This window comes from Vigna unguiculata, chromosome 8, assembly GCF_037176805.1.
Source record: "Vigna unguiculata cultivar grain cowpea cultivar isolate G323 ecotype 2 chromosome 8, ASM3717680v1, whole genome shotgun sequence".
NCBI classification, from domain to species: Eukaryota; Viridiplantae; Streptophyta; class Magnoliopsida; order Fabales; family Fabaceae; genus Vigna; species Vigna unguiculata.
In genome coordinates, this window is record NC_140799.1 from 35726541 (window position 1) to 35737578 (window position 11038).

Here is an 11038-nt window from a genome sequence, read left to right on the forward strand (position 1 = left end):
GGGATACTGAAAAAATGTGCACGTGCTGTTTTTTTTATTAAGTGATACAGCCCGCGGGCCGGCCCGTTTTGGCCCGCGGGTTGGCCCGACGGGCCAGCGGGCTTGACGGGCCGGGCTGTCTCGGGTTGACGGGCTGAATTTCTGGACCCGGCCCATGTATTTACTGACGGGCTAGCGGGCCGGCCCGTCGGGCCCGGCCCATTTTGCCATCCCTAATTAAAATAAGAATACTTGGCACGTGACGATTGAGGTTTATTATTTTTTTATTTTGTTTATTTTTAGGAATCAATCGGAGAAATTGTGTTTTTTGATCAAAGCACTAATTAAAGAATTTTCAATTGTGTTGAACGTCATTTTATATTTACTTTTATAATTATTTGGACTTGTATGAACTTGAGTTTATTTCAACTTTATTTAAAATTTATTACAATGATGTATTTTATTGTATTTTATTTGAATTTACGATCAAATATTTGTTTTTAAATAATTTTGTAGATACTCGCGGATACCCGTGGATACCCGCAGATATGAAAAAAATAGGCGGATACCTGTATAACGAGTATCCAGCGAGTAGGGTACGGGGGAGCTACTACCCGTACCCTACCCGCCCCGTTGACATCCCTAGTTATACTCCATGACCCATCTCTTATATCATCCATGTGACATATCATTTAATTAAAATAATTATTTAAATGAGGTGTTACATAGTACAATATACTTATTTTATTTAAAGAGAAATCATTACTTCTATGGTTAATTCATACCATGAACAATTTTTAACAGCAAAGAGAAAATAAAATGTTAAATAAAATATAACTATGGAAATACAAAAATGTGAAATTTTTGTTGACATAATTTACCTGAAATATATGTATATATTCAAAAAATATTATATAAAAATACGATTCTTTAAAAATGAGTAATATGGGATATAATGTATATATAACATACAAGGCAAGATCAAATTACATTTAAGATTATTTTCATTCATTTTTACAAACTTAATATTTCTAAATGTATACATTTCTTCTCATATAATTTTTTTTATATTGGTTATTTTTTATATTTAATATCCATTAATGAATTTTGATATAAATGTTTTTGATGTAGTAGAGAAGTTTCAACATATTCTACATCAATTAAAACTATCATGATCATTATAAAAGTGAATTTTCTATTGATTAAAGCTATAATAGATATAGAAAATAACGTTACTTTCAAAGAATATGTAGAGATCCTGAAATTTTTGACATCGAATATCGGATAATTAAATATTCATATTTGAAAGAATGATAATAATAATAATAATAATTAAACTTGCCAAACTTAGAAGAAAAAATACATTAAAACCATTTAGATTTTAGAACCCAAACAAGTGAGAATCCAATAAACTTGAAAAGAAAATCAATCTGGTTAATTTATTATCAGATAATATATATATATATATATATATATATATATATATATATATATATATATATATATATATATATATATATATATATATATAACATTGTTGCCAATTATGACATTCTATGTAATAAATAGGAGTTGTTACTTTTCGCATTCATACATAACATAGTCCAGTCATACATAACATAGTCCAGTATTACGCTCGATGATGTACAAATAAAAAGAAAATGGAATTCATTGTGAAGTTATTGCTCCCGTACTTACAACCACACTCTCTAGAGAAAATTTTCAATGAGAGAACAACACTTTTTTACCCCAATAATTTGTATATGAAGAAGACAAATCTACAACATGAGAACAAACAAGTATATGTTAAAGAAACATGCGAAACCAGTACCCAGCATTGGAAAACAATCAGAGTGCACCCATTTCCATTGGCAAACGCTTAACCTCGTTAACCGCAGGTACTTGCTTTGTCGGTAACCCACGACGAGAAACCCCCACAGCACTAGGATCCACCACATCTTTCTCTCCTCCACAAACAGCTCCATGCCTTAGCCAAAACCCTTTTCTAACCTTCTTCTTCTCATTCTTCTTCTTCTGCGTTCTTCCATTTGTAGAGTTATTGTCAGCACCGTTGAAAGGTTTGTGATGAGAATCCTCCACAAGACTATTAAGTTGCCTTGAAATGCTTTGCACTTCGTATTCATCAAGAAGGGACAGCTTCTTTGCATGAAGATTTGGGGACCCTTCACGTGCTTCCATGGCGGTTCTCATTGCTTCTAACCTGTAACGCGAAGGCCGTGGCTCGTGGTGAGTTACTGTGGCATGAAACTCGGTTATGGTCTTGCCCTTAGAGCCCGAGTTGTGTTGGTACCATGCCCATGCAGCAGCCTTTACAAAGGACAAGTCATTGGTATTGGTATTGGTGTTGGTGCTGTTTTTGGGTGGTTTTCTTCTCTCCATGAGAAGGGTTAGGAAAGAGAAATTGGAGGCCATGAGTGTGATGTGAGAATGTGTGGGAAAATTAAGTTCCACGCAATGCAATGCAACGCAACAGGGGAAAAGTAGTAAGTAGGTTTGTTTAATGCGTTCTACAGTGTTGTGTTGTGTTGAATTTAGCACTAGGTCATGTGTGAAGAAAGGTATATGTGACTTTCTTCCACCAAGTTGGGCTGGGCCGTGCACAGAGAGTCCTCGTGCTGCTGTCAGCTATTAATGGGATCATTTAATTTGGACGCGTGTATTGGGCCCACCATTGGGCCCTACTACGAGAACGGTTTTATTTCTTGTTTCTTCTAGCTAGGAAGAATACGTGTACTTCTGACTTGTCTATTAGAGGCTGCTTCTTATTCTTTGTTCTTGTAGTTTTTAAAACCAGTCGTTTTCGTTTAAAAACGTATTTATATACACATGAGATGCCTCAAACAAAAGAAAATCACACAAAATAACATTAATATTGCTACTTGAGGTTCCAAAACTTGAAATGTACACAGAGGAAATGAAACAACAATTCTTCATCAGGTACTTGGTAGCACCAACAAACATGACCTAACATCCAAACAGTACAAAGAAAACATTAAAAAGCACAAATTATCATAGTAAACATATAAGCAACAAAGATCTGAGGAAGACACGTGTGATTGCTCTCAGACTACTTTCATGGTTTCCAAAGAATGGTTGTCTCAGCAATCATCGAAGTGACGACATAAGGGTCCATGTTAGATGCAGGCCTTCTATCCTCAAAGTATCCCTTCCCTTTCTTCTCTGTGTCCCTCCCTACCCTAATTGAAGCACCACGGTTTGCAACACCCTGCATTCCCACATCAACACCACCATCAATCACATAAACTAATAACAACTCAATGTTTTGATTTTATGACTCCTTTTAATTTAACATCAATTCAAAAAACTAAGTGACATAAGTAGAAGATTACAGTAACAAATGTTTCATTGCTTACCCATATGAAGGTGTTAATGTCAGCTGTCTCATGTTTTCCTGTCAAACGACGTTCATTGCCTTCTCCATAAGCAGCAATGTGCTCCTTGTGCCTCTTTTCCAACTTACTGATTGCGTTTTTGATTACTTCATAGCCACCATCACTTCTCATGGACTTGGTACTGCAACATTATATACATATAATCCACTTAGTCAAGTTTAAAAGTAAAGTGACACCATGTTAATTACTAACAAACAAACAAACACATTCATTACCTGAAATTCGTGTGAGCACCAGCACAATTCCAATCACCCTGGTTTTAAAGAACACGGCCAAAATGACATGATTTAATATCATTACACCAAATTCAATAAACCATATATACATAAGAAAGTATGCAGTGGTAATAACACATGAATGTTTTGATTGAATATGTAGAGAATCAAATATGGTCTCAGTTTTTTCATGAGTATGGGATACACACCTTAATCGGTTGAGGATCAAAAGAAAGCACCACCCCAGCAATCTCAGTGATCCTCTGTTAACACAGATAAAGATATTGCTGTAATATTTTCACAAAAAAAAAAATAATGAATTTGATTGTGAGGGTGACACAGTGTTCAAGTTCTAACAACCTCCAAAATGTAGCGAGCAACCCACAAGTCGTCACACGCAGAGATGCCAGCCGATGGACCAATTTGGAATTCCCACTACACATCATGAAGAATGAATTCAAATCAAAGTTAGAATGTGAAGAAAAAGAATACAAAATATAAGTCTAGAATACAATATAGATCAAGCAACATCCAGCTTTATCTAGAATTTGGCATTGGCTGAAACAATAGGGTTAAAGAATGATTAATATGAATATTTTATTTTAATTTACCTGACCAGGCATCACTTCTCCATTAATTCCAGTAATGTTAATGCCTGCATAAAGACAGGCTTTGAAATGCGAGTTCACAATGTCCCGTCCGAAAGCTTTGTTTGCACCAACACCACAATAGTAGGGTCCCTTTTGAGCAAGGGAAAAATTTCAATACACGTAGCAACAAGACAATAATGGACGGATAAGTTTAAATTGTGTCAAAATTTTAGAAACCTTTCATAGAAAAGATCATGTAAGTGGCCGGAATAATCTGACGAATGCCATACAAAAATTAAATGCTGGTGGTGATTTACATCAAACACCTAATCTTCATTTTAAAAATTGAAGAAAACGAATATCACCTGGGGTCCAGGAAAACCACCGATAGGCCATCCAAGAGGCCATTGGACATCTTTCTGCAACAAGGTGTATTCTTGCTCAATGCCATACCTAGAAGGAGATCATACATTAAGAATTATCGTAGGAAAAAGAAGAAAATGATAGTGAAAGGTCACTAGAAACTGCAAGGAAGCAACAATAAATACCAGGGTTCTTCAGCAACAACATCAGGATGGCTGAATATCTTTGCCGCATTATATCTCTTGTTGGTAGGAATGGGTTCTCCCGCAGCATTGTAAGTATCACACATAACCTGCAACCAATTGCAATTATAAGACATGAGATGTTTCCATCAAGGAAACATGTTTATCTGAAGATTTTTTTTTTTTCACACATAAAATAGCAGACAAGAAGAAACATACCAGAATGTTTTCACCCCTCCTGAATGGATCCTTGAAAATTGCTTGTGGACTGTTGTATTTGGTTAAGAGACAGAAGATTAATGAGAGTGTTCGGAAAAGAAAGAACCCTAAATATGTGATGGTCCAAATTTACCCTAAATAGAAGAATCAGAGGCTTACAATAATAGCACTTCACTATCTGCTCCAGGAGCTTGACCAGTGCTGGAACCATCATAGGTCCATTTGGGAAGCTCGGAAGGGTCATTAACCGGACCTGAAAGAGTCTTTATATCCAAGACCCGTGCCTTACTCCTCATGTCCATACCAGATCCACCAACCCTGTCATAATAAAAATCAAAAGGGGTTAAGAGTTGATTAAGCGTGTCGAAAACAATTGAAGCAAGAACATGTAGTAGTGCCAATGTGTGGTCAGTATATGCATTGGTGTGTGTAGTAAGCGAAACTTTAAATTTCAGTTGCGATTTCATCACATAATATCATAGAAAATTGACAAAAAAATGTGGTTAAGATAGGATGAACTAGCAATTTAAGTAGAGGATCATTGTTCAAACATACAAATAAAACCAAAATCAATATTATTCAAAGCAAACAAGCACAATATTATTCAGGTACATCAAGAGAATGTTTGCAGTATAGGTACATGTTACGTGAAAAAATTCAGTAAAATTGGGGTTGGTAGTGGATATTTAAGAACATGAGTTCCTTTAAATTTCAATCATAAATACTCCCAATTTAGAATGATTTCTTTTTTCTTTAAGGAGAGAAACAAGAATATCTGAAAAGAATGGGAAAGCAGAAGAAAGTTTCATCCAGATCAAGCCAACAAATGTAAAGAGATTCACTAAAGAAACATATTTTTGCTAAAGCAAAAACTAACAAAAAACAGGAGAATCTCTCAAACTCATTTTGAGTAGAGTGAGTATTTACACTAGCGAAAATAATCAAACTAGGAAAAAAACAAAAGTATTTGAAAAGAGTAGGAAAGAAGAAGAAAGTTTCAATCAAATCAACCCAACAAATGTAAAGAGGATTCACTAAAGTGACATATTTTTGCTTAACCAAAAAATAGCATAAAAATGGGGAATCTCTCAAACTCATTTTCACTTGAGCGTGTTAAGGGATTTTGTGTCCTTGTACAAATAGGTTAACTTTTTCATAACAATAGTATCAGAGCCTTGCAAGGAATCCAATGTCTCGAGTTCAAATCTTGGGGAGGAACCTACTCCAATAAAGGAGGAGTTCTGAATTCACCATACTTCTGAAGGAGGGACAATTGTTAAGGAATTTTGTATCCTTGTACGAACGGGTTAACCTTTTTGTAACAGAATAGCAGAAAACAAAAGAATCTCTCAAACTCATTTTCACTTAAGTAAAAACAATCAATCAAGGAAATAAACAAGAACATTTGTAAAAGAATAGGAAAGCAAAAGAAAGGTTAAATCAGATCAACACAACAAAGGTAGGAAGATTCACTAAGTGACATATTTTTGCTTAAGAAAAAATAGGAGGAAACAGGGGAGTCTCTCCAACTCATTTTTATTTGAGCATGTATTTTCACTTAAAAGAAAATACCTTTATTCCACTTGAAACATAGGATTAGACTGAACGAATAATTTCATTTGCTTGAGTAAAATTTTATAAAAATATAAAAGTTCTTGAGTGTCGATTGTTGTAATATTATTTTTTCACAATTTTGTTCCCTCTCTCTCGACTTTAACATTTTTTTTGAGTAATTTTGAGAGATGAAAGGAGGAGAAGAAGGAATCCCGGATCAATTAGAAAGAAAATTCAAGACTTATTCTTTTTCTCCTAAGGAAAACCATCATTATCACAGTTGACATATCTTTCTTGTATTGAAATTGTATGTAACATTTTTAAATATTTAAATAATTTGATCACCAGGCTCCTGAAGGAGGGACAATTGTTAAGGAATTTTGTGTCATTGTACAAACGGGTTAACCTTTTTGTAACAGAATAGCAGGAAACAGAGGAATCTCTCAAACTCATTTTCGCTTAAGTGAAAACAATCAATCAAGGAAAGAAACAAGAACATTTGAAAAGAATAGGAAAGCAAAAGAAAGGTTAAATTAGATCAACACAACAAATGTAGGAGGATTCACTAAGTGACATATTTTTGCTCAAGAAAAAATAGGAGGAAACAGGGGAGTCTCTCCAACTCATTTTTATTTGAGCATGTATTTTCACTTAAAAGAAAATACCTTTCTTCCACTTGAAACATAGGATTAGACTGAGCGAATAATTTCATTTGCTTGAGCAAAATTTTATAAAAATATAAAAGTTCTTGAGTGTCAATTGTTGTAATACTATTTTTTCACAAATTTTGTTTCCTCTCTCTCGACTCGAACATTTTTTTTGAGTAATTTTGGGAGATGAAAGGAGGAGAAGAAGGAAGTCCAGATCAATTAGAAAGAAAATTCAAGACTTATTCTCTTTCTCCTAAATCATTAGTGTAAAAGGAAAACCATCATTATCACAGTTGACATATCTTTCTTGCATTGAAATTGTATATAACATTTTTAAATATTTAAATAATTTGATGACTCGATTTTTTAACTAATATAAATTGATGTTGAAAAACATATCTTAAACCTGAGATTAAATCAAATCATCTGATATGTTTGAATGTCAAAAATAAATTTAAATATATTAGTTAAATCAAGTTTCGAAAGAAATTTTTTTATGATAATGAGATGAAAAATAAGATGTTATGATTAAATTTTTAAATATTCTAGTTCCAAAAATTAAATCAAAAGAACTCTTGAACTTCGAATAATATTGAAATTAAATATATATTTAATTAGAAAAGTACATTGAAAATGAATATGATAAATTTAATATGCAATACTTCTTTCAATCTAACAATTTTATTTATGAAGTTTAAAATTATTTTTATGAATATAAATCTTGAATAGATTTTGTTAAACACTCTTTTATGGAAATCTTTAGTGTAAGTTAGTCAGAGATATAACTAATGTGAATGCATAAATCCCTATGAATACTACACTAGAGTAGTAGTGTAGTAGTTACTAGAGTAGTTGTTAAACGCATGCAGGGAAAAGAAAACAAAATATTATCAGTACATCCATGCACACATAAGAACACATAGAGACATGCTATATTGCAACTCTTGTTTACACGTGCATGGGATGTGAATATGTGGTGAGAAATGAGATGAGACACTGACCATATATATTCCGCAATCACCTTCTCAGTAGCGTTGGAGAGGTTAAGGTTCATCAGATCGGAGAGCAACGACATCTTCTTCGAATCAAAAATTTCAGCATACAATCAGAGTTTCTCTTTCTATTCCCTTGTACCACTGTTTGGATACAAGGTTAGTGGACTTTATAGTGTGATCTCTGAAATGCTAAAACAATTTATAAATGTTATCACCAGATTGAAAAGAAAATCAACATACACTGGGGGGGACAACTTTCTGCAATAGGAATCATGCATGTTTCAAAAACCTACACTGTATATATAGGTTTTCTTCAAATTATATATAATACGTTTTTGTAACAAGATACACTGACATAACCTACACCTGAAATTGTCGCATTCTTCCATATCATTAATCACCTTGAGATCTATAACTTCATCACAGGTTTTGTTAGAAAACTCACCTTCACTGTTCCACTTTGATTTTTTTTCAGTGAATGAATAAATTAAAGAAGAGTACTTATGTCTTAAATTTTGTACAAATAGATCAATAACCTATACAAAAGAATGCACATCGAAATCTTTTAAAACATGACAGTCAATAACTAGAGATCCATCAAAGATTAAAAAGACCCTAAAGAAGATGCACATGAGACTAAAGCAGTAGCCATAAACTTGTTCTGTTGTTCCAAAATACACAACCAAAAACAGAGAGAGAAAGACCCTACACATGAATAAGTATAGGTAAAGTGTATAGAATGACGCATTCAAAGGTCACCAATACCATGGAACCCAACCAGGAGCCAAACATAACCTGAAGCAATAAGACATAATCAATATAGCCTGGACAGATTTTCATACCGAATTGAAGAGCTCAAAATCCTCATCTAAATGGAGAAAAAGTTGAGAAAAACAGTCATGAGAGAAATGCAAAGTTGTTTTTATCCCAAATATGTTCAGGTTCCACTTAATAAATATAAGTCCCTATTAAAAAGGTCTTGCATCTTTCTCACTTGTCAAACTAAGAACACACAATAATTATCATATCATAAGGATTTTAAGCATGAGAGAGGTGAAAAAACCTAATCACTATATGAAAAATTTACTGATAGAATTTTGTATTTCATCCAAATCCAAACTGTTACTTGTGTTAAACCAAATATTTCGTCAAGATCAACCTTCTTTTGTTTGAAGATTGACATTCTTATTCCTATGTTTCCAGATTTCCTCCACTATTACTTTGATTTATTATAGTGTTGTTATTGTATTACTAATGTTAAGATTAACATTCTTATTTAATTACCATCTTCGCTCCTTCTTATAGCTTCCAAGTTAGGGACCTAGTAGTATACATAAATGTTATACAAAAATATTACTTAACAAACTTAAGAAAATGCACCCACTTTTACAACCAACTTTAATGCTATAATAATATATATTACAATTTATATTAAAAAATATATATAATTAAAATATTGTTATTTTGACTTATTAAAGGACTGTTTTATGCTTAATGGATGTTAATAAACTTTTGAAAATATTAAACCAAAAAGTCATTATTAAATACAAAAAGTGCATAAGAACAATTCAAAAGTCATATTTTAAATTAAAAAAAAAATCAGATCATGGACAAGAATTGCACAATAGGAGATGTCAGATAATTAATAAGAGTATTTTTGTCTTGAGATGTCATATAGTAAGGGTATTTTTGTCTTGAGCTGTCATATACTAGGGGTATTTTTGTCTTCTAGAACCAGTGGAGATGTAGGAGAAATCATGGGGTGCAGAAAGATATATCTCCACAAACCATAGGTCCAGTGCTCAGACTATTGAAGTCCAACACATGCCTAATTGTTGCTTTAGTTTTTTCACAAAACCAACAAAAACATCACACAAAAAATAAAAAAGTGATCCAAGAATTATTCGGTGTAAATTACAAGCTTCTAATCCCTGCACGCACTTATGAGAAGCAACTATGAACAGGAGCAAGCCTTTCAAACAAAAAATTACGATAATTCTCAGAAGAACCTATTAAAAAAACGAAACTAATTTCTACTTGTAAGAATTCCAATTTTTTGAATCTATGCTAAAATCATGGTCATTTTCTTTCTTATGAGAAAAACTGGAAATGAGTGGAACTAAAAAGAAAGATAGAAATATAGGCAATTACCACAAGGATGTTTTCTTTGACCCAAGTTTCAAAAACTGGAAATGAAAACTTTTGTTGGTTTTGCAGCAGTAGAGAAAGTTGAAGTTTTGGAGAAAGATTTGAGAGAAAGAGTATGGTTTGACAGAGAGAGAGAGAGAGTGGGAATAAATAATGTAAAAATGGAGAAACAAAAATGCAAACAATGCCGCTTCTATCTCTTCTCCTTTGAGATGCACGTGTCATCTCCCTTGACACCTGCACTGGACAACATAGTCCTTAATCCTATGGCTAAAAATTCCTCATGCTAGTGAGCAATGTTGATGCTATTCATAAAATAACATTGTAATATTAATATGTTTAAAAAAAAAAGTTTCATAGTTCAGATTAACTTTCAGGTCAGTTACAAACACCTATACTTCTAATCTATGAAACATCCTGGGAACACTAAAAGAAACATGGAAACATTGGATACATGGTACAACAAGAAAAATCTCGGAAATTAAAAAAAGAATTCAAAAAACATTCAAAAGAAAAAAGGAAAAAACGTGGCAAAGCTAATTTGCATAACGGGGGCACAGCATGGCTGTCTATAACATTGACGTGTGGCTCAAAAAATTTCGAAGAAACTTTTCTCTCTTATGTTTTACACTCTTTTTCAAAATGCATAAAGGTCTCCTCTTCTTACCTTCTACAAATTTCTGCTCTATAATAGCTATCAATGGAGCTT

General features: G+C 33.1%; 2 protein-coding genes across 5 annotated transcripts; both read right to left on the reverse strand.

Annotated features, from left to right (window-relative positions):
- Positions 1 to 1624: 1624 nt before the first annotated feature.
- Positions 1625 to 2674, reverse strand: LOC146884444 (uncharacterized). The gene has a single exon (XM_085665671.1). The coding sequence runs from the start codon at positions 2410 to 2412 to the stop codon at positions 1828 to 1830; it is 585 nt and encodes a 194-aa protein (XP_085521797.1). The 5' UTR covers positions 2413 to 2674; the 3' UTR covers positions 1625 to 1827.
- A 177-nt stretch (positions 2675 to 2851) lies between these two features.
- Positions 2852 to 10475, reverse strand: LOC114193356 (glutamine synthetase cytosolic isozyme 2-like). 4 transcript variants are annotated; one of them, XM_028083113.2, is made up of 13 exons: positions 10333 to 10469; positions 8891 to 8976; positions 8188 to 8370; positions 5142 to 5300; positions 4983 to 5031; positions 4767 to 4873; positions 4584 to 4671; positions 4240 to 4368; positions 3989 to 4063; positions 3838 to 3891; positions 3629 to 3666; positions 3375 to 3534; positions 2852 to 3226 (listed from the first exon to the last, which is right to left on the reverse strand). In XM_028083113.2, exons 3-13 carry the CDS (start codon positions 8259 to 8261, stop codon positions 3074 to 3076), a joined length of 1086 nt encoding a protein of 361 aa, XP_027938914.1. In that variant the 5' UTR covers positions 8262 to 8370; positions 8891 to 8976; positions 10333 to 10469; the 3' UTR covers positions 2852 to 3073. The 4 variants fall into 4 exon arrangements, with proteins under 4 accessions (XP_027938914.1, XP_027938915.1, XP_027938913.1 ...); XM_028083114.2 differs by lacking the exon at positions 8891 to 8976 and having other exon boundaries at positions 8188 to 8362; positions 10333 to 10475; XM_028083112.2 differs by lacking the exon at positions 8891 to 8976 and having other exon boundaries at positions 10333 to 10475.
- Between the last annotated feature and the right edge of the window lie 563 nt (positions 10476 to 11038).

Coding starts and splice junctions, on each gene's coding strand:
- LOC146884444 (XM_085665671.1), bottom strand. CDS start 2,412: ATGGCCTCCAATTTCTCTTTCCTAACCCTTCTCATGGAGAGAAGAAAA.
- LOC114193356 (XM_028083114.2), bottom strand. CDS start 8,261: ATGTCGTTGCTCTCCGATCTGATGAACCTTAACCTCTCCAACGCTACT. Junction 5,032..5,141: donor GATAGTGAAGTGCTATTATT/GTAAGCCTCTGA, acceptor CAAATACAACAG/TCCACAAGCAATTTTCAAGG. Junction 3,667..3,837: donor TTGATCCTCAACCGATTAAG/GTGTGTATCCCA, acceptor CTTTAAAACCAG/GGTGATTGGAATTGTGCTGG.